The sequence below is a fragment of the Asterias rubens genome, chromosome 5, assembly GCF_902459465.1.
Source record: "Asterias rubens chromosome 5, eAstRub1.3, whole genome shotgun sequence".
Lineage (NCBI taxonomy): Eukaryota > Metazoa > Echinodermata > Asteroidea > Forcipulatida > Asteriidae > Asterias > Asterias rubens.
Genome location: NC_047066.1, coordinates 7,581,171 through 7,605,002, shown reverse-complemented (window position 1 = coordinate 7,605,002; position 23,832 = coordinate 7,581,171). Strand labels below are relative to the sequence as shown.

The 23,832-nt window shown below is 41.1% G+C and overlaps 2 protein-coding genes across 2 annotated transcripts; one reads left to right on the top strand and one right to left on the bottom strand.

Moving 5' to 3' along the window:
* Nucleotides 1-1,204: 1,204 nt before the first annotated feature.
* LOC117290387 (integrator complex subunit 2-like) lies at nucleotides 1,205-18,948 on the bottom strand. The gene is made up of 22 exons (XM_033771760.1): nucleotides 18,568-18,948; nucleotides 17,709-17,841; nucleotides 16,982-17,081; nucleotides 16,277-16,390; nucleotides 15,427-15,557; nucleotides 14,839-15,012; nucleotides 13,768-13,943; nucleotides 12,654-12,788; nucleotides 12,093-12,161; nucleotides 11,435-11,549; nucleotides 10,837-10,905; nucleotides 10,321-10,455; nucleotides 9,258-9,558; nucleotides 8,387-8,671; nucleotides 7,654-7,855; nucleotides 7,034-7,150; nucleotides 5,859-6,099; nucleotides 5,217-5,327; nucleotides 4,386-4,493; nucleotides 3,969-4,074; nucleotides 3,205-3,372; nucleotides 1,205-2,503 (listed from the first exon to the last, which is right to left on the bottom strand). The coding sequence occupies exons 1-22, from the start codon at nucleotides 18,849-18,851 to the stop codon at nucleotides 2,343-2,345; spliced, it is 3,435 nt and encodes a 1,144-aa protein (XP_033627651.1). The 5' UTR covers nucleotides 18,852-18,948; the 3' UTR covers nucleotides 1,205-2,342.
* Nucleotides 18,949-19,040: 92 nt separating this feature from the next.
* On the top strand, nucleotides 19,041-22,475 carry LOC117290386 (mediator of RNA polymerase II transcription subunit 31-B-like). The gene is made up of 4 exons (XM_033771759.1): nucleotides 19,041-19,083; nucleotides 20,295-20,375; nucleotides 21,268-21,364; nucleotides 21,941-22,475. The coding sequence occupies exons 1-4, from the start codon at nucleotides 19,047-19,049 to the stop codon at nucleotides 22,242-22,244; spliced, it is 519 nt and encodes a 172-aa protein (XP_033627650.1). The 5' UTR covers nucleotides 19,041-19,046; the 3' UTR covers nucleotides 22,245-22,475.
* The last annotated feature ends 1,357 nt before the right edge of the window (nucleotides 22,476-23,832 follow it).

Here is a 23,832-nt window from a genome sequence, read left to right as displayed (position 1 = left end):
GAGCAATCTTTGGAGTTACTTTGGAAAAATATCTGTTACAATGACTAAAAGTCACAAGTGTCTGCTTATTTGAATTTCTTAGACCATTGAAAGTCCTGCTACGTCACATTGTTTGGGGCAAACCTTTGCGTAGAGGACGGCAAAAACATTTACAGGGGTGAGAGTCATTACTAACGAAAAAGTCTGAAACTTGGATAAAAATTCTAAAGGTATGTTGAAATGATGCCATTTCTACTGTTTGGTAACCCCTGGGGTTATAGATTCCAAGGAGCTTTTGGGTACAGTATCCAAAGCACTAGAGAAGTAGACCAATGAGCAGGATTTCTTTATTTGTGGAGAAAAATATTGTCTGATTTTCTTCACCAGGTCGACATAAAAAGTCTGGATTCAGCCAAAAGTCTGAACAATCTCATCCCTGCATTTAGGTCCTATATATCATGTTTTTTAGAGGTACACAAAAACGAATGATAGCTTTGGAGCTGGCAGTATGCAAAATCTTGTTGTGCGTGCAAGCAGAAATGTCTTTGAAGGATGAAATAGGGATTTGGGGGGCCAAGGTAGAATTACACAAAAACGATTGATAGATTTGTACCCGACAGTATGATGGCAAAATAACTATAATAATTTCCAAACTACACACATCCAACAACTGAGAAAGAAACTTTCAAGTCTTTGTACATTTCTTTAATACAACATGTGTAGAAAATACACTTTATATACAGACATGTGATATACAATATTGACTTCAACTAAATAGAAATCTCAACATTTCTTAATCTATGTCCTGGGTAAAACAGTGGCATTCTGATACATTATTTCTGGATTACATGATCGTTTGAAGTTCAAACACAAGTCTTCAATAGAAAAAGTTTGAGCTTCCTACATGTATTAAAGCCATTGGACACTTTCTGAACAGAACAAACTTAAAAGTTCACAGATTTACAAATAACTTATGGGGTTTACAGAAGGTAATGGTGAAAGACTTCCCTTGAATAATTATTCCATGAAATGCTTTACTTTTCGAGAAAACATTAAAACAATTATCAATTCTCGATATCGAGAATAACGGATTTATTTTAAACACATGTCATGACAGGGCGAAACGTGCGGAAACAAGGGTGGGTTTTGCTGTTATTTTCTCCCGAATCCGATGACCGATTGAGCCTAAATTTTGACAGGTTTGTTATTTTATATATAAGTTGTGATACACGAAGTGTGGGCCTTTGGATAATAATGTTTACCGATGTTGTGCGGGATGTTGTGCGATTGCTTTAAGCATTTTCTAAAGTTTTCAGTTTTGATGTTTGGGTCTCACATCTCTTCATGATTTTTTATCAGTCTTTTCACTGCATTGCTGAGAGTATGTGATGGTGGTGAATTTTGTTAACTGGGTGGAAACATTTAAAGATCCTTGTCACTTGCTTGGTGTAACACAAGTCCCATTTATACTGTTCCCACACACAACCATGTTGTATATATTGGAGTCCAATATTGATAAATATGGGACGCTTGGGATACTTTATAGGTATGCTTCTTGCGTACTGATAGATTTACATTGAGTACAATCCGCATTGACGGCATTAGGCTTTGTTAGTAAACTTGCGAGTTCAATCATGTGAATTGTGGCAAACTGATTAAGAGCTTTGGTGTTTCTGATCAGCAGTGAGTGGGTTCGAGTCCCGGTCGTGGCACTTGTGTCCTTGAGCAAGAAACTTTTATACACTAGTTGATTTGTCCTTCGGATGGGATATTAAGCAGTAGTTTAATGTACAAGCATTGGTAGTGCCATTAAAACCCACAACACCTCGGTGTTTCTAGTTCAGAGAGAAAATCCTTTTTGACAGGTTTATTGAGGCTTGTCAGCTACAGTGATTAAGTTCACTTATGAGGCACCCTTAGTTTCAATACAAGAAATATATAAAAATAATGTGTAAATCTCCTATGGGAACAGTATACTCTGCTCATCTTGAGAAGAATGCTGAACTTGTAATGATGTCGAGGCTGGAGGGACGCATATTTGGGCGGAGAGAATCCAAGCTGTTCCCGACCAGTGATGAGTGGGAGATGTCTGCTGGCAGGACTTGTTTGTGCATTGGCTGAAATTGTACTTCCAGTCCACACATAAAGCCTAAAGGGAAATGGCATCTACCAGAGGGTTTTGCCAAAGGGTTTCGCATTTTCGCAATCGTTGATGAAACGTGCATGCGAGAGAGGATATCATTGGCTAAGAGTCTTGCGCGGTATGTACATGTTTCCATTGTTTTACATCAAAGATGGTCGCCAATGACATCATGCGCAATTCATCCATAAGAATGTCTTCGTCCATTATGATGGGTCTGGGTCTAGAAGACTTTCTTGTTGACGACGGCGAGTTTGACGATATCTCTGAAGGTGTTTTCCACGGCCATGTGCAACACTCGGTCACTGTTACGCAGATTCAGATGCTCTGGTAAACACTGCCTGTCTTTAGCCATGAAGAGGCCTGCACTACTGCTGTCCAGTCCTGCAAAGTAACACAAACAAACCCCAGATCACAGATTAAGTTTGATACTTCAGATAAAAAGGTCAAGTCTCATGTAACACTCATTGTAGAAGGGCTTCTCTCTCTCTCTGTCGACTTAGAACAAAAAGTATTGACACCGCTGATATCACTGTGGTACCCACTGCTAACACATAGGATTCGAATTGCCTCTAGCAACCAGGCTAGCTCGATGGTCTAGTGGTAAGACTCTATCAATGTGGGTTCGATTCCAAACTGAGTGATTTGTCTGTAGATTTTTTTCACAGAACTCAGGAAAGTACTGAGTATACAGTGTTTAATACACATTGGTGTAAGGGTAAAAACAAATTATATAAGTATTGACAACCCTTGATTCGTGCGTATTGCAACATATTTTGGATCAACCAATGGGTATGATGAACAATGCGGAAACCAAAATGGCTGCTTGCTCGAACGCAGTGGACAGCCCCTCTGTTAGAGTCATCATATGGAAATGGAACTCCTTCACAGGGCTGAACCACAAGGTCAAGCAATGGCCGAGGACCGCCAAATTTCCAGGGTAAACTTTAGTAAAGATAGTGCAAAAGAAGAATACTGCATCTCAAAGCAAACCATCGGGATCATCTAAGAGCGAACTCATCTCAGAGCAAACTCAGCAGACGCACTCCGCAGTCTTAGATTTTGTTTATCCATGCTGTACTTACCAGTTGCCATTGGGCTGTTCACTGTGGCCATACGGGATATGCACATACGACCGATCTGCGTCAGGAGAGACGTAACATCTTCGTACATCGGAGGGAAAGCCTGGCATATTCGCACCAACGAGGGCAGTGTGGGCAGGAAAAACTGACACAATTTCTCACTCGGTAAAACTGTAAACATAAAGAAAAACCACAAATCCCATGATGATAAGAGTATTGGAGACCTCCTTTGGTCATGATGCCATAAGCTTAAACGGAGTCTTCACTGAGACCAAAAGAAGCCCTATCAATTGCTGAAGATTGTGCAGTCTGTTTTGGCATGCACATTTTCATAATGTTGACCTCAGTTATGGCAGCCAATGCAAGATATCTATATGTTGCTACATTACAGAGTGATAAAAGCACATACATATATATTGTCAAACAAAACTTTTCAAAGTGTGTGGATATTATTGTTCAGGTTCAAACCATTCTACTCGCAGCAAAAGTACTTCCACCACTGTAAATGCATAAACGGGTTTGTAGGCAGTACTGACCCCTTGCAAGCACTATGCCACGCTCACCATTCTGGGAGTCAACAAGTATGTATCATGTAACATTCCAAATGGGCTAAATTTGCACTTTGCTGCGTGGCACACATGGACATTGATTCCCAAGGTAATTTTTTTGTGATGATGACGTCAGGTAAATTGGGTCAACACTGGCAGAAACAACAAGTTTTGTCTGAAGAAAAAAAAAACCTGATGATGTAATGTTTTTAAGCGTACCGGTCAGTAGAGTTGACATGACATTGACGGCTAGCCTGGCGACACTCAGGGACTTAGGCAGAGCAAACTGAAGGCAGAGATGGGATACCAGCTCTATTGCGAAAATCTGCGAATGAATAAACAAGACCTTGATGAAGAAAGATGCCCTATTCGAAATTTAAAAGAAAAAAGTTGCCAGCTGCCAAATGCGAACCTAAAATGTATTTGTGTCACATTGAAAATTGTAACGAAATATTTTAATATAAAATAAATGTTCTGAAAATTCTTTTTGTAAAAAATTCTTGAAAATAAAAATACAGCTTGATAAAATTTCTCTTTAGTATTTTTGAAGTAACACATTAGTATACCCTAATGAATGGCATCTGAAATCCACTTTAAAAGAAAACAAATGCAACTAATAACTAGAAATTGCCCTACCTGTTTGTCTGTCTGTGGTTGGCTGAGGAGTTCCGGGATGAAGTCCAGACAGATGTGCATGGACGGGATGCCAGCTACGGTGATTGGGAGCAGCTCACTCGGATAACCCTAGCAAAAAATCAATCAACAACATCATTATCTCTTTCATTTCATTTCACTTATTCTAGTTGTGAAGTCAAGGACTCTCAGAAAAGAAAACTTTGAATGAATTGTTCAGTGGTATATGTAACTAAGATTGGATTGATTGTAGCTTTGTGAAGGTGAGGAGATAATTTAACATTGCTTAGCTAACTATGCTAAACCAATTTGTCTGAAGTATCTCAAGTCTTCAAGTCTGAAGTATCTCACTGCGAATTTTGCAACCTGCTGCAAAGTTCACAGCGAAGCATCTGTGAAAGCATGATGATGTAAAACTTGTTTGACAGCAGCACACACATGTGACATGCCATGGTCGGGCTAGCATGGTCAAGCTCTCGTGTTTCTGTGGGTTAGCTTCCCAGTCTCGAGCAAGATACTTAACCATCAGTGCTTTGTACTTTGGACGGGATAAGAAGGCGTAGGTCCTGTATGGTGTGTAATGCATGTAAAAGAGTGGGGTTTTGTAATTTGTTTTATTTTTTTTTTATTAATCTGAAGTTTGCAATCTGTTCATTGAATTCTTAGCTCGAGTTACAAGAAAAAATAATTCTGTCACCGAAAAAAAATTAAACAATTGGTGTGAAATTTGCATTCTGCTCATAAAACCTTACCTCGAGTTAAACAAGAAAATAATTCTGTCACCAAAGAAAAATAAAAGTGAAAAATCAGAATAAAAAGAAGATAGCAACCTACCTGGAAGTGAATAAGCTTGGCAAGGTTAGGGTCGATAATAAACATCTGATGGAGCTGGGAACAGACTTGACACTGGACCTCACGTAGGGCACTGAGTTTACTCTCTACTTTCTAAAAAAAAAATGACCAGCCAGATAACAAAATCAAAGGAGTGAGCGTCATATTGTACACTATGGACTGGCAATGAGTTCATTTCATCAGACAAGCCCAGTTATCCAACAAGTTCAAAATCTGCTCTAGAAAGTGACATTTTTTAGGTTCGGTTTCAACTTGAGAAGCCTTGGGATTACATAATATACATCAAGGAAGATAGTAGTAGAACTTAACGACTAAAAGTACAAGAAAGTTACAGAGAATATATATCACATGTGTATATATCACATGTAATGACAGCATTTAGTAAAGTACCTTTTCCAGTGGTTGGGAAGCACTGGTGGCCTGTCCCCTTCAGTGCATCTGATGTAGTAGATGTAACTACGAAAGCTCATCATGCACTTATTTTACTAGCTTCCTTGTTTTATCAATCAGACTTACACAGTAATTTTTATCACAAGACACATCAGTTTGGGGAGAAAGTTTTGCATAATCACGAATAGGCTGTACTAGATTAACATAATTAAAAGTAAATTCCTACCACCGTACCTTTTCATTCTCAAACGGGAGGCATATCTCCAGAAGCAGTTGCACAGCGGTGCTCTCCTGGGCCGAGATTAGAGCATTCTTCAACTCTTCCCGCTCAGGCTTTGTCGGCAGCGGGGTCAGCCCCTGCTCGGGCCTCCTGATGATGCTCGGACTTGACTGTAGATGGGAGGTCAAGAAGGCCCTAGAGGCAGCCAGGTAGGCGGTCAGCATCTGCATCACAATGTCTAGTATTGGTGGACACCTGTTTGAAGAGAGGCAGAAGTCGTGTCCAATCAAATTATGGAACATTCAGAAGTCACACAAAGTGAACAATTGTGGCGTGTCGTGGTTTTGCGGTGAAGAGCACCGGACTCAAACTCCGGTATTTTTGATCAGCAGAGTATGGGTTCAATTCCCAGTCCTGACACCTGTGTTCCTAAGCAAGACACTTAACCATTGCTTCGTCCTTCAAATGGGACGTAAAGCGGTTGGTCCTGTGTGTGTTGTGTAACCCACGTAAAAAAAACTAATGCACTATCGAAAAGAGACGGGTTCGCCCGGTGTTCCTGGTTTGATAGGCTGCATATTGCGCCACAGAACCTTACAAACCATTACATGGTACTTTAAGGAGTAGGTCTCATACTTCAAAATAATACTGATCGCTTTGATTTGCCTCTAGGGGTGTGAAAAAGAGCAATATAAGAACCAAGTATTATTAAAATTGTCCAGGCCACTAGAACACCAAGTAACAAAAGGCAAGCTTAAATACTATAATAAATTATAATAATAATTTGGTGGGCTAATCATCCTTACTCGCAGCTAAGAGCTGAATTGCGAAGGACGCGGCTACAACGTGTTCGAGAAGCAGGCATGCAAGGGCGCATTCAGCTGCCAGCCACATCAACCCATTATGACCACGGAGCACAGCCAAGATCGAAAGTGTTTGATTTTTTCCTGAGGGAGGAAAACCGGATAGTCTGGAAAACCCTCGTGGCACAGCAGAGAACCAACGCACAACTCAACTCACATATGGCCCCGACCGGGAATCGAACCGGGATCACCTTGGTGAGAGGCGAGCGCTTTACGCACAAGCCAATCATGCCACCCCAATATGCACATTCTTCCTTTCTTATCAAAGATTTGTACACTTCTCTTGTGCAAGAATGTAATGAATAATTCATCACTGAATAACTCACCTGAAGACTCTGAGGTCACATCTGAGTACAATGAGAGGGTCCAGCGTTATGTCCTCCTCAGTGAACGCAACGACAGGGGTTGTACACACGAGGGCGTTTACAGTCATCACACGCAACCTGAGAAGAAAATTGTCAGAAACAAAGTCAAATTAGTTACCTCACAAATGACTTTAAAGTTGACAACTCTGAAGATTTCTAAGATGCGGAGCTGCTCAGGCAGATCATATTGCTAATAACGTTTCTGCTGTTAGTATTGCTATTGTCTGGCAACCTTTTTATCCCAAGCAAGATGTTTTCTACGCTTAGTAAAACGTTGGTAGGGTGGTGTGATTTCTGCTCTTCCAGCCAAGCTCCTATTGGATACAGACTGTGAAGAGGACAAGCCTATTTCAGCCTCAGGAGTAAGTGGTACCGTGATGTTTTCTACGCTTAGTAAAAAGTTGGGATGATGGTGCATTCTGCTCTTCCAGCCAAGCTCCTATTGGATACAGACTGTGAAGAGGATTATCCTATTTCAGCCACAGGAGTAAGTGGCACCGTGCCCCTGGCGACAGTTTAGTTTACCTTGGAGACGTGATCTCTAATAAAAAACAAAGCAGACTAGACTCAATTTTCCGTACCTTCTGAGCATGACTGTGTTGAGCATCCGCCAGAGTTTAACAGCCAGGGAGGTCACCTGAAGAGGTACTCCCTCCTCCAGCTGGCCAGGGAGGCTAGCCACGAGTACCTCGGCAAAGTCCATCAGGTGATGAGGCTCTAGACGGCAGAGGTGTCGCAGTAGGATGAGGGACTCTGATGGGTCATCCACAGCATGTTTCAAGGCTGGGCGAAGGAAAGACAACATTGATATTATTGACGATTGTTATGAAACAAATTCAATTATGACTGAGACTTATAGCTCAACCCCCTTTGCAGAAATTTAAAATTCCACATTTTCTTCCTCTGTTATTTCTTTCTTTTCATTACTCACAATTTTTGAAGTACGTTTTTAGCATGTCTAAGTTGTTGCTGCATTGATTTTTCATTTTAATTTTTTGCGCTGTACCATGCATTTTTTAATCTCTTCAATGTAACCCAAAACTGCAATGATGCAACTATTACATTAACCCTCCTACTGTCCGACTGTTCAATATCATCCACTGTGGTTTTTTAATGAAAGATGTTCTATGCCAGCCTGCAATATGATAGCATGTGATGAATGCACCCACACAGTACACAGTCAACCTTCCTACTGTTTGACCATTTGATATCATCCCCTTTGGTTTTGCATGATAAATAAACTAGGCCAGCCTGCAATATACAAACAAATAACGGGATATCACATTAAAGTAAGAACAAGTGGAGACGCTTTACCATTTTGAAGACGTTGTGGTGTGCACTTGGCAGTGCCCGTCTCCCCATCAGCCCCGCCCATCTTCCTCTTCTTCCTCACGCCCATCTCTTCTTCAGTCAGCTCCTCTCCCAGCCAGTCCTCCACAAGGCACAGATGAGGGTAGTGGGTGGCCAGGAGGCGCAGGAGGGATGGGTAGAGACCGGCGTAGGCTGGCTGCTGGCGTTGAGCTTCATGCAGGAGGTACTTGATGGGCATCTGAGATGTCAGCTTGTTGGAGTAGGATTGGGGGCGCTGATTGTTCATCACTAAAGAGATGAGAGAGTTACATTGTATAATGACCCTTAAAAGCAGGGTAGGCTTGAGCCTCAAACACAGGGTAGCTTTACCTTTAAAACCAAGGTAGGTTTGACCTTTTAAGCTAGGGTAGAAGTGACTTTGAATATCAGGCTAGGTTTCACCCTCAACAACAGGGTAGGCTCGATCTTTAAGCTAGGGTAGAAGTTACATTGAAAACCAGGGTAAGCTTGACCTTTCAATCTAGGGTAGCAGGTCATTCTGCGTGGCTGCTCCATGAGTTTGGCACATTCTCCCAATAGATCTTTTCACATCTACATCCCTTCAGTGCTTCAAGTTCAGTTTAAAGACATACATTGCATTTAAACGTTCTTTCTAAATCAGGGTCAAGTTTTCTATTAATTGCTTACATTAATTTTCTACGTGTGCCTTGGGTGTCTTTATTAGATATGTGCACGGAATAAATATATTATTATTATTATTATTATTAGCTGTACCTTAAACCAGGGCATGCTTGAGCTTTTAAGCTAGGATAGAAGTGACATTGAAAACAAGGGTAGGCTTGGCCGTTAAGGCCAGTTAGCAGTGCATACTTACCCAGGATCTTCATATTGCTCAGCACACAGTCCTCATACAGCAATAAGTAATACAACATCAACAGCTGGGCCGTCAATCCCGACTTCCCTTCCGTCCTCAGACCCCCCTCCTGACACACCGACGCCCTCAGTAACGACACGTTGGATGTCTGGTACACGGATAGGATCTCCCTCTTGGTGAGTGGTTCGATCCGAAACTGCTGGGTGGACACTACCACTGAGGAGACGTAGGCCTCTAAGAGGGGTGGAAAGAGTGAGTGGAGGGGAGGGGCACTGTGGCAGATCTGTTTGAAGATCCAGTCCTGGAATGAAAGTGGCAATGACACGTATTCATGAAATGTAGCTTCAAGAGACATTTTACATATATTGTTTCACTACATACCTTACTAAATTGGTTCACATTGGTAAAAATCTTCTTTTTTTTTTAAGACAATGGACACCCTTAATAGTCGTCAAAGACAAGTATTTTCACTTGGTGTATCTGAACATATGCACAAAATAACAAACCTGTGAAAATTTGAACTCAAATGGTCATCAAAGTTGCGAGATAATAATGGAAGAAAAAACACCCTTGTCCCACGAAGTTGTGGCTTTCATATGCTTGATTTCGAGACCTCAAAAACTAATTCTGAGGTCTCAAAATCAAGTTCGTGGAAAATTCCTTCTTTCTTGAAAACTACGCTAATTCAGAGGAAGCCGTTTCTCACAATGTTTTATACTATCAACAGCTCCCCATTCACCGTTACCAAGTAAGGTTTACTGCTAATAACTATTTTGAGTAATTACCAATTGTGTCCACTGCCTTTAAGGCACAAGAAAGTGCCTCATAGAGAAAAAAGAAGAAAAAAAGATAACCATCTATGCACAAACTTGAAAGAAACAGTTTACCAGTCAAAAACTTCTTGCGATTTCCAGCTCAGCTTTGCTCACCGCATCAATCTATTCAGCACTTCTGCTAACAGCTCTCTGAGATTGAGCCCCCCCCCCCAAAAAAAAAATCCTCCCAAATTCCACAAATCTCAGATGTAATCATCTGTGTCTTGAAGACATTTTTGGTCGTTTACCTTGATTGGTACTTTGTGTTTTGCAAAGGCCTTGCTCTGTAGAAGATTGTACACACAGTGAATAGGTAGATAGCCTGAGATGGATCCGCTAAGGTCAGGGGTCACGGCCACAGTGACGGCATGGGCGGTTACAACCTGAAAGGAGAGTAAAGTGATTTAGCTTGAATATTCAGTGAACAAATTTACATCCAGTTTACGATACACTTACATGTAAAGGCACTGGACACCTTTGGTAATTTGTCAAAGACCAGTGTTCTCACTTGGTGTATCCCAACGTATGCAGACAATTACAAATCTGGGAAAATTTTGACTCAATTGGTCATCGAAGTTGCAAGAGATGTGCTTCCAGATGCCTAATAAAAGGCTTTAGGCAAGTTAGAAAATCAGATTGGAGTAGGAACAAAAAACATGCCTGTAGTTCCTATTGGAGTGAGTAGAAACAGTCAAAAAGGAAGTCACAATTAACCAATAAGGGAAATAAATGCAAATGCGCAACTGTCCAAATAAAACTGATACCTGTTCTGTGAAGACCTCTTGCATGAACAGTAGCCTCACCCTGGCCAATGAGTTTGGTCTGATCGGAATCTATCAACATAAATAAAAACATAACCTTTTTAATAACTGTACCATCCAGACTTATTGAAAAAATTGTTTTCAGGAAGTTGTCTCAATAAATATAGAAACAGTTATAACACACACACATCCAGCCTTTAGAGGCTCACAACTAATGTACTCTTCCAAACACTCATAATGCGGTTTATCTTCCAGTACGCCCTAAACCTCCAATCAGATGCTTGAACCGGAGTGTGATAATAAGCCATTACCTACTCCCAGATTGTGAGTGTCAATGCGTCACGCTCCGCATCTGGTCAGTGCAAAAACTATATGCTAAAGTTTGCGCATGCATGCTGTTTGTCATGAAATAACGCTCTGAAATTTTTGAGGTCGACTAAATGTGTTGGGAGACTACATCCCCAATGATGGATTCTGAGAATGATGATGCCGACTAATTGAGGCTGGATACGGGACGCAGAAGCACAACATTCTTTAGTATTCCACTCGCGCTTGTATGATAACTTTGAAAAATCCCTTTGAAAAAAGATATGTCCCTTACCTTCATTCCTAGTGTGGAACAGACTAAATCAATGATAGCATGAACCTGATTGGAGTGGAAGTGACTAGCCATCAGTAACAGCATCTCACTAAATGAAGCACTTATCCCACTCTCCCTGTAACATAACAAAAATGAAAATACTCAATTCTTTGTTCAACCCCCAAAATCAAAATGAAAAATAGATCGTAGTTTTGCATAGGTGATAAAGATGTCTTACCACTAGACCACCGAGCTAATCTGGTGGCTAGAGGCAAAACGAATCGTATGTGTTGATAGATGTTAGTTTTGCATCGAGGATAAAGAAAATAATTGATTTATACCCATACACCGATGTGAACAGTAGCACTGTACACTCAGTATTTTCCTGAGTTCTGTGGGGAAAGAATCCACATGCAAATCACTCGGCTAGGGTTTTGAAACCACACTGTTTGAATCCTGTCTTGGATGGCTATTCCATTCATCTCTATGCCTTGCTGTTCTTGTCCTTGCTGTTCCTGTATAATATCTTATGTCATCTCTCCATTTTCTTTTCACCCATCGTTTCTTTTCTGAATCCACAACTACTCAAAAGATATCTACACATGGTGCTACCACAGACCTCGCCTGGAAGTCCCCCTTGTTTTTAACACCAAGGTATAATATTAGTTTGGGGCATTACCTTTCGAAGCGAGACCCTTCCTTGACCAGCCAGTTTAGCCATTGAATAACCACTGCTTCATCGTCTTGGCTATGGAACAAATATAACCAGGAAAATCAGAAACCAAATTAGATATTTCTGTAAATTTAAAATATTTCAATGTGGGAAGGGGAAAAACTTTTTCTTTAAACATTCATTGCAAAGTATTTGAATTTATATTAATTTTGCACTATACTAATCAAAGAAGCAACTGTAATTTGTTGGTGCTGTTATATAAAAAAAAAAGTATGTTTTCAATTTTAACCTTGATGTACTTTTTGTAGTTTACTAATGTGTGTCAGTAGCTGATGCGAATAAAGAATCAGTAAAAGAAAATGGCTGAACAATTTGCTGTTAAGCAAAAATGAGCACGATACAGGTATTTGTTACATAGTATTTTGGCTGTCGACCATACTTTGGTAAACAATCATTTAGTTGTGCTTAGCTCCTTTTCACGGACAATATAAACCAAACCAAACGGCACTACACCACACCCAAATTTAATCACCACACCCAAATGTAGAAAAAAATGTGTTTGCTTACTTGAAATGCCTGATGAGAGATGGGCAAGCAATCAGCATGCACAGTCCGAGACAGATGAACCTGATGCCGGACGGGGTGGACGGAGGGTGGCTACTCAGTAGACGTAACAGCTGCTGTGCCTCCTCATCGCTGAACCTGGTGCAAAAGATTATTGAAAGTAATTATTACCAACAAACTTTTTTATGGGAGGAGTGTTGGCTATGAGAAGAGCCATTGATGTGGTCAGGACAGTTTGAACAATGAATACATTTCTTGTGGGAGGAGTGCTAGCTATGGTAGGCGGTCAGGTTGGAGTAGTGGTGTCTTGCCTCGCCTTCCACCTTCCACCTCTGGGACCCCGGTTCGAATCCTACCGGGGGCCACTATGTGGATTGGGTTTTCATTCCCCACTTGACTGCATGGGTTTATCCTGGAATAATTCTCTGAGGTTTTCCTACCACATCTACAACTGAAATTTCTTCACCATCTTTTCTTCTCGTTAGGCTCTAAGTATAGCGTTGAGAATACTCATCCAGATCAAGAACAGAATAGACCTTATGCATTGACATCATGTAGCTGCCTCCTTAGAGGTAAACAAAGGATGATACAAAGTAAAAATGCACAGATTTGTACATTTGGCGCACATGATTGTCCAATGAACAACCAACTTAATTGGTACTTAATGCAACTTCTAAGGTTAGAATTCAAGTTTCAGACTTTTTCGTCAGCAATGACTCTCACCCTTGGTTCTATTTCCATGGTTCAACTACAAAGAGTGTTTTTTTGTCCCCATGTGGTGGCTTTTTGATTCTATAGAGAACACTTGGAAGCAGATACACCAATAAATAAATCCCTAAAGATTCCAAAAACCACTGGCTGGCCTGGAGTAACACGGAGGCCTTGGCCCCAATTACCCTGGTCTTGGCCTTGGTGCCTCCTTTAAAAGATTCCTAAAGACTTTCAGATTTTCAGTAGAAATGCCTTTTGCTAAATGAAAATGGCCTTGCCCTCTAAAAGATTAAATTCCTGGCCTGCCCGGGCATATTTTTACAAGATTTAGAAAATCTGCAACAATCCAAGATTTGAAAGGACAGTCTGCACCTTTAACCAAAGTTCCAGCGTATAACCAACTTACTTGAGACCAGCAATTCCCTTCAGCGAACAGTAGAGCCTCATCACAGCACTGGCCTGTACCACTTGTCTCTCGGGGAGGTTACCGTGAAACTCTTCGGAGGGGCAGAGGGATGTGAGCTGTTCGAGAAGGTGTGTTCGAAGCGCATGGAGAATGGAAGAGGTCGACTCCCCCTTGTTCTGGGGTCACAAGAGTTATACAAAAAAACCACCCTTGACAAAATGACATGATCCTGAACATAACAAATTGGTATGGATTTGTGTAACAAATAAACGAATAACAGTTTTTCTCAATAAAACTTGTTATAACACATGAATTTGAGTTCTTTACAAATCTTCAAAGGGAACATCAAAAGTTTGGATTTCATTGGAATCTTTAAAACCCTTTTATATCTCCCACTCTTACCGAACTGACCATTGGACTGCCCCGACTGTCCATGGCGGCACAACTGTGCACAAAACTGCCTGCACACAGTAAGAGGGTTGACTGTGTACACAGTGTAGATGCATTCACCACATGATATCATATTGCAGACTGGCAAAGTGAATCTATCATTCAAAATCACAGTCGGTGGTGTTGAATGGCAAGACAGTAAGAGGGTTGACTGTGTACATAGTGTAGATGCATTCACCACATGATATCATATTGCAGACTGGCAAAGTGATTCTATCATTCAAAATCACAGTCTGTGATGTTGAATGGCAAGACAGTAAGAGGGTTGACTGTGTACACAGTGTAGATGCATTCACCACATGATATCATATTGCAGACTGGCAAAGTGAATCTATCATTCAAAATCACAGTCGGTGGTGTTGAATGGCAAGACAGTAAGAGGGTTGACTGTGTACACAGTGTAGATGTATTCACCACATGATATCATATTGCAGACTGGCAAAGTGAATCTATCATTCAAAATCACAGTCGGTGGTATTGAATGGCAAGACAGTAAGAGGGTTGACTGTGTACTGTGTGGATGCATTCACCACATGACAGCATAATGCAGGCTGGCATAGTGCATCTATCATTAAAAATTGAGAGAATTTTAAAACCAAGAAAGTTTGCACAAAAACGGACCTTCTGCCCGTTGCGGACAAAGTGCGCAAACCAGTTGCGGACGGCGGAGTTGCTGCCGAGAAGCAGGCCACTGACAAAGCCGATGACCTCACTCAGTCTGCTGTCTGATTGGTTGGTTGTGTTGTGGTCCAGGGACAGCGCCACGGCGAGGCCCGGCAACTTACACTGTTCCACCTATGAATGAGCAAAAAACATTTGTTACATTTGAAATTTACAATTTTCCATAATACACTCTGTCTCTGTTAAAAACTTAATCACACTCATCAACTAAGGTGTAATTTGTAAGCTATCGGCCTTGTCTCACACTTGTCTTGTCTGCTTCATTTGTCCTGCATTCATGTTACCGCACCTTGGTTGTAACATGGTTGTCTGTCCATAGGTTAGGGAACAAAAGCATCTCGCTTTAAGATTAGATGTCAGATTTTTGGCTGATTTGACACACAAATTTCATGGGAAGATTGGGGATTAACCCCGGTGTTTCCAGTTCACATAGAAAGCACCCTTGCTTACGGATGTCCTTCGGCACAAAGGAAAAAGTAATCTTTCCTTTGCATGCTGTGATAGAATGAAAATGATATTAATACATACTGTGAGAGCTCTGATGGTCAGTGATTGGCTGGGATTCATAGTCGCAAGCATCCTCAGTGTCTGAGTCCTGCGCCGGCCGCCGTAACTCTCCTCATCTTGACGTTCACCATTCACGATCAAGCGCCTGCAGACTATGGAAGATAAATGCTGGATTTTTACATTTTGATCGATGAAGTTTCTTATCTAGGCAAGGTCCAAGGAGCCAATTTCAAAGAGCTTTAGATTGATCTTAAATGTGAATCAATCTTAATGGATAAGTAAAGTGTGATGTCACAATATAAATTACTCTGGTCATATTGACTACTTATCTTAAGATGTATCTTTAATAGATTGTGAAAGTGAGCCCATGAGTAACTACTAGAAAATTCTTGATTGAGACTGTCATTCGTGTCTGGCCTACCTTTGGCCACATAACATGTGTCGAGGATATTGCAAATTTCTATTGAAACATTTCAAAGGGCACCAAGGCAATGACCAGGGGCAACAGAGGTAATAGGCCATTTGCGAGTTAGATTTGAATATTGTCTGGTACAATGATGAGCTTGATCACAAGTAACCACTTAAATTTGAATTCCTCAGACTATCGAAACAGTTGCTATGTCGCATGATTAGGGGTAAGCTTTTGCGTAGTTACACCCATACATACTCCAGGGTATGCTCATCTGGAGGTTGCTAAACAAAAGCTTGCCCCGAACCATTTGACATAGCAACTGTCTCTATAGTCTGAGAAATTAAAATGTAACAGTAACTTGTAACTTAGCAAGTCGTTGTACAAGACTTTATTCAAAATCTAACTCCCAAATGGCTTATTGCCTCCCTAGTCTCCATGAAGTATCATGTCTGTGTTTACCTTGGAAGAAGCTGTCAGGAACATTGGCGACGAGTCTGCAGAGTAAGGTTGGGCCATATTGAACCCTCAGGACTGCTTCGGCCATCTTCTCTATCGACAACAATGAGGGCAGCTCTGGAAGTAAAATGCAATTGGTATCAAAAGTTAAGAATGTTTTTGTAACTCCTTTTTTTCCAGTTGAGAATATTATAAAGAACACGGACAACATTGGCTAGTGTCTAAGAACAGTAGCAGTCATGATAGTTGCTCCTTGTAAAGATTTAGGACAATTGTTGTGAGTTTAAGGGCTGACCTACTTTATTCATATGGTACCGAATAAGCTGATAGTTTAGGTTGGTGAAGCGTGTAGGCTCGAGTAGGACTACAGAGAGTGAGCAGCAAGTGTGTGCTTACTGAACTGAATCAGTTGGTGACAAGCACAGGGAAGGAGAGGAAACCTAGAGGAGACTGATGGTATAGATGACCCAAGTCTAAAGAGTAAGGGATGTGATCTTGGACATAGGGGATTCATTGGCCGGGAGGAGTGGGAGCCAAATGTCACTGATGTCGAAGTCTATTGAGGAACAGTGATGTTATCGTATGCGATAAGTATGCGTTCACCACACACACACGATACCATGCTGAAGGCTGGCATAGTTAGTTATTCCATCGTTTAAAACAACAGTGAATGATATTAAAATGGTCAAAGAGAGGGAGGGTTAATACCTGCTTGAGCGATGCACAGGACGTCAGAAACTTCTTCTAGGTAAACTTCACTCTCGAATAACTCACATGGCCGTCTCACAAAATCCGTTGTGTCTTTAATCTGTAAGAAGGATAAGACAGTTTTGTATTGAATGACATTTACAATCTTGCATTGCAATGATTATCAATAAGTGGAAAGTGTTTATGTAAAAAGTCTTATTCGATTGCATTGAAAGAAACTGATATTAAAGGCACTGGACACCATTGGTTATTACTCAAAATAATTGTTAGCAAACAAAATCCCTTGGTAACATGCAATGGAGAGCTATGGATAGTACACAAAATTGTGCCTACAGCTCCCTTTGAGTTTACATAGTTTTGGAGAAAGACTTCAGACCTGATGCCTTTTTAGGTATCTGCAAGCACACAAATTTGTGCAACAAGGGGGTTTTTCCTTCCATTACTCTCTTGCAACTTGATGACCAATTGAGTCCAAATGTTGACGGGTTTAGTATTCTATGAATATGTTGTGATACACCGAGAATCAGGCCTGTATGCTACGTTTTTGAAAGGGCAAGTGCAGCAAGGCATTTTCTCCTTGAAAAGTGCACGCTAGGAAATGGTAAATTTCTACTGGGGCATTTCAAGGGCACCAAGGGCACCAAGGGCACCAGTGGGAATGGAGGCAATCGCCTTGGTCGTCTCCGTGAAGTATCAGGCCTGTAGAGTACTGGCTGAGGTCTCTCACCTGACTTGAGATGAAGAGAAGCTCACTGATGAGTAGACGCAGTCTGCGAGCTGGGTCACTCCGTTCAAACTCCAGAGCAAGGCCATGCTGTATGTTGGCCGTCAACAGATTCTCAGTCTCACCGAGCTTATGTCTAAATGTTAGAAATAGAAACAGAGAAAGAGTAAAAAGTGGGGTTGACGACGATCGTATCCCTCCATCCTCTTACGACCATTGGGAGGATGGAAGATTACGATCATCGCAACTAGGTTGGTGTTGGAGGTGGGTGATACTAAAATGTTATGTATGTTTAAACAATGTCTGTTTTAATTAATATATCACATCACTTCAAATTGACAACAATCGCAAGAAGGATTACAACCAAAAGGACTAAATATCACCTACCATTCATTTCATGGTTTTGTGTTATTAGTCCTAATTATTTGTGTATGCTTCTTAATACCCCAACCCTCTTCTGTTTGGAACTATTGTCCCCCATTTCCGTCGTTATTATTTAAAAGCAACAACTAAATACGCCTAGAACCAGCGAAGACAAGAAAGAAATTTAAGTATTCAGGACTTAGTTGCGATATTAAACTAAATCCTCCTCCTGACGGCCGTCGGGAGGAGGGTTACGTTATAAGTCGCAACTATAAAAAGATTTGGGCTGTATTTACAGGCTAGGGCTAGTCTGAATTACTGCAGACAACAACACTTCTTTTTTGTCCAGAAACTCGGACTAAGCGGGGGCCAAGTTGTTTCATACTTAGTGTCTATAATATATTTTCTGATGATCTTTTTGTCAAGGAAGAAGGGAACTAACTAAACATTAATTTATGAAAATGAACTGCGCAAAATCAAGAATGTCTATACACTTCACCTCATCTGAAGTTCTTTCCTCGCGTCCTGCTCCAGCGCGTTGAAATCCACGGAGAGCAACGCCACGATGGAGTTGACCACCTCGAGGCCAGAGAGCACCCGTAAAATCTGCTTTCTTCCCTCCACCCACGACTGGCTTACATCCAGTGGAGCACACAGGGACATGCGGACCAAACACGGCAGCAGAGCTCGGATACTCGCCTCGTCCATGTTGGCAATCCGCTCGATGTCCACATTTTGAATGGCCTCGAAGGCTTCGGAGCTAAGCTCGAACCTTTGGCTCATCGTTTTTTAGTGATTTGATGTGTCTCTTTGTCTACAAAATGTCGGTAAATGAGCACTTTCTGACCGCAAAAGTTGTTGTTCCGTCAGGAACGCTCGGCGGCCAAAACTTAACTACAGTCAACGCGATCCATCCACTAATTATAAATACCGCCCTCTCTAGTCGGTCTGAATAATCTGTCCTAAAAAAAAGTTGAAATGGCGATGGCGATGACGACCTCTGCGACAGCAGCAGGTAAAATCTGACTATTTTCATGGCTTTAGAAGTGTTTTCCAATTCCTGTTAAATATATATTGTTGGGTTTGTAGATGATTTGTTTTCAGGGTTAGCTTTATGCTATAAAATATCCTCAATTTCTTCATTATTTACATTAATATAATCTAAAAATTGAATCATAAATGTTATGGTATGACATGATGAATGATCGCGCGCGCAAGTACGGCGGAAGGTGTAGCAAGGTTTGCACAATCTGAAGATTGCGTTGTAAAATCTGAATATTGCATGCTCAATCTTAAAATTGTTTTTAAATCCCCAAACAAACAAAATCTGGGGCCAATTTCATAGCGCTGCTTATTTAAGCAAAAGATTTGCTTAAGCATGAAAATAGCTCGCTTGTTTTGCACATGTTACTGGCCAAAATGTCATGCCATATACATTGCTAGTCACTGGTATTTAGCTGTTGTTTTCTTAGCATATAACAATCTAGTGGAGTCTTGGCCGGTCGTCTGCTAAGCAAGGATTATTTTGCTTAAGCAAAATTTTATGCTTAAGATTTTAAGCAGCTCTATGAAATTGGGCCCTGGTTACTGAATCATTTGGGCCCAACTTCATGGATCTGCTAACCCGGTAAGCCGAATTCAGCGCTTATGATCAGGCGGAAAATGCTTGTATAGACCTTATGCATTGACGTCATCCAGCCGCCATCTTTGAGGTCAAACGGTGACGAAACAATCGAAACGCACATGAACAACCTCCTTTTGACCTCAAGGCGAGGGCGCCGTACTGAAATGACGTCATGTGCATAAGGTCTATTAATTAGTAACGTGGAGTCTGCACGCGCAGAAGCCAAAATTCACTGCTAACCCATGAAATATGCTTGCCGTAAAGCACAGAACTCCCTGCTTTTTTAATCGCTGATTCTGTGCTTACGGTAAGCAGAGCCATGAAATTGGGCCATGGTGTCTGACAATAAAATAAAAGGGTCTCCATTATTGGACCATGATTGGACGTGTGCGCTGTATTTTGTAAACCCGGTTCAAAGATATTACGCACAAAAGGCAGGGGAATCCATACTTTAGTTATTTTAGACAAATTTCAAGTTGCCTGAAAAATGTTCCTTTGTCACAGGGTCTTAAGAATGACTGCGGGTCATGGGTTCGATTCCCACCTGAGTAGTATCCCTGTCAGGGTTAACATTAAATAAATGTTATTTTCTTTACAAATAGATGGTCAGGATCCTGAGAAGGTTCGTTTCCAGGTAGAGCTGGAGTTCGTACAATGTCTTGCCAATCCACACTACTTGAACTGTAAGTAACTTTTTGGAAGCCCAGTAGACTTGGTCGTCAAGTCCAGCCATAGTTGTCAGTGACTGACTGGCCCAAATGAGATACATGTACACAAGTCAGTCTGGATGAGCCAAATTTGTTGGTACTGTGACTGAAGATGGTCAAAACAACAGGGCTTGGATTTTACACCTTGGTTGGATGGACCACAGGCCCTTGGGCCAAAGGCTCCAGGCCAGTGGTTTTAGTGTTGGGCCAACAAACTAATGACTGCACAATTCCGACGGTCTTGTGATTTTCAGTTGAAACACTATGTACCCCACTGTGTAGTTTTTTTTTTTTTTTTTTTTTTAAATGTTGACTTTGAGTCTGATTAATCCTTATAATTATATTGAGTAAGGAAGTGTACTGTACAAACTTATTTCCCCCAAAAGACAGATAAATCTTCACTAACGTGTCTTAGTGCTTTTAAACTGTTCAATTAAAAATAGTTAAATACATGCTGTTAGGACTCGGCAAGTTTCTCTCTCATTTTGATTCTGGTCTTGTAAAAACATTCTAGTCCAAAACAACTTGCAAGCCCTGTGGTCTTGAGCCCTGTGGTCTTGCAAGTTGTTTTTTTTCTCTCCCAAATCCGAGGCCTAAAACAGCCAGTGACTCAATTCACTGAAAAATGTTGTGCCGTGCTAGGAATCATATTATATAGTAGAATCGTCCTTCTAGGCGATGAACACGACTTTAGATGTTCACTATATGTTTGCATGCAGTTTGACTCCCAACAGACCATTATTTACTTTGTGTATCTAGCCCCACCCCCCTCAACAAGTTTTTTATTTTTAAATAAAAATAAAAATCATGTGTTCCGAAGTGATCAATCTGCCAGGTTTGTGACCAAACTGTTTCCCTCTGTTTACAGTCATCGCTCAGAGGGGATATTTCAAAGACAGCAAGTTCATCAACTACCTGAAATATCTTCAGTACTGGACGGAACCTCAGTATGCAAAATACCTCAAGTAAGTTCAGGAACATGCGGTATTGCAGGATTTGATTGGAGGCTTGTGATCTTTGTTCAAAGCAAATAAACTCAATCGGTAGTTCCTTTCTGACTTCCCAAATTATTTCAAATTTTAAGAAGTGCTATTTTTGCTCTCCTCGGACAAGGTTACTGAGTGTGGTGAAGAGCCAAATTTTGGACGCCTCTCAAAAGAATACCAAATATATCGAAAGCTAAAGAAACAAGCATATAATAATTTTTCTGTTTTTTTTTTTCTTTCTAAAAAATAATGAAGAGGATGCTGCAGATTGTACAGTAGGTCTTTTAAAACCAAGATAAACACCAAGCGGAAAACATTCTGAATACCTTGTTTCATTTCAGAGTGCCTCAGCCAAACAATAACAGATTTGGGTCCTGAATGCCCACAGTTTTGGAAAAACCTTGGGAGAACCCTGCCTCTCAAAAGTTGGAGCATGATTTCAGATATTTTAGTCGATAATGGCTCTCACCCCTGGAGATACAAAACTTATTGACTACTTGATATTATTACTAAATCCAAACCCTGTCTAAGTATTCCTGTGGTTTTTATCAACAGATACCCTCAATGTCTTCACTTCCTGGAGCTTCTCCAGTATGAACATTTCCGCAAGGAACTGGCGAACGCACAGTGCGCCCAGTTCATAGACGACCAACAACTGCTGCACTGGCAGCACTACACACGGAAACGTATGAGACTGCAGCAGGCTGCCGCTGAACAGTTCCAACAACAGCAGCAGCAGCAGAAGCAACAACAGATGCAGCAGCCACGACAGCAACAGCAACAACACCAGCAGCAACAGCAGCAGCAGGATCAGAAACCTTTACAGCCCGTGCAGCAGAATCAACAGAATCAAAAATGAAGGTTCGAGTTGAACGCTTTGGAAACCACAGAGCACTTAGCAGCCACAAGGCGCTAAAGCCAGTGCATGTATACCTAAAATGGCCATATCCTTTAAAGTGCCATGCCAAAGGTCATCATTGGTATTTGTGTATGTTACTTTAACAAAAGGTAGCATCTTCCATGATATAAAAAGACGTTACCGACTACAGTCACAGATTCCTGTGGCTTGTTGGCCATCGATCCAAGCCAAGCAGATGCATCAGAGAATGATGATCCTGTTCTCATCCGACGCGTCCAGTTCCTAAGTCTTATGAATCACAGGCTAGTTCATCTAGCTACTGCAAGTCTCAGAACCAAAACAATACATTGTTTAGAACTACCTAATAAGCCTTGCCCATTCCTAAAAATGCTGTGAACTACATCACCCACCAGAAAGAAGAAGTGCGTTTCCACCCGAATTGACGTGTGAGGATCTAATCTTGGTGCTCTGAAGTTTTGCAAAGGGACAAGGGCACAGATGACTCGATGTACTCAGCCGTGAAGCCAGTCAGCGGTAGTAACCCCTTTTAAATGAATACAAGTCGTGTTGCTCAGTGTTGAACCAGGGATGAACATTTTCTGATGACAAACCTTGTTTCTGAATTTAGACTTTTCAAAGTCTGCATGGTAAATAAAATTTTTAAAATTCTCCAGGCTTGTTAACCAACTATTTTAGTGCTGTGGTTACTGTTCCCAAAAGCTCCTTGGACTATATAACTCCAGGGATTACCGAAAGGTGAAAATTATATAATTTAAAAGTACCTCCTATAATCTGGATCCCAGTTTCATCAGCAGTGACTCTCACCCCAGTTTGAATATTGCTGAGCATCAACCATAGAGCTATTAAAATATTCAGATCTGATACTTCACGGAATCAATGAAGGCGATTGCCTCCATGCCCCCTGGTCATTGCCTTGGTGCCCTTGAAATGCTCCAGTAGAAATTTACAGTTTCCTCATACATAGGAAGCCCTTTATCAAGGAAAAAATGCATTTCAAAAATGAAGCGCATACATGCATCAATATTGACTAGACAGAATTGGCTCTTTGTTCAGAAGGCTTTGTTGTGTACCACTAAAAACCTATGTAAAAGCTTGACATTTTTTTTTCTGGCTGTATGGAAGCCATTTATTAAAAAATTTCACTGTAATTTCCTGAAACATTTTGGGATGATTTGAATCCCCCTCGTGACACTTGTTTACTTAAAGTACAATCACCTAACTGTCATTGCTTCTCTTCACCCAATAGACCGTATTGAATATGATGTCATCGTTCAAATATCTGACCTACAACATGGCGTCTGAGCGCGTGTGCGTGCGTGTAGAAATCAAACCAGGGAATGCTGCGTGCTTCGCGTTTGGACGCGCATACAGTTTGCCCTACAAGATGTCGACTTTCATAGCAAAAAAGGGGTTATTCAATGCGGTCTATAGTTATTGGGTACCCGTGAGGGCAGAGGGGTTATAATATTCATACGCCATGTCAAAACAGTTTCAGGCGTTGTATAAATATCAATTTTATTATTTATTATTATCGTACCTTTTCCTAGCAATCACCAATCATTTGTAA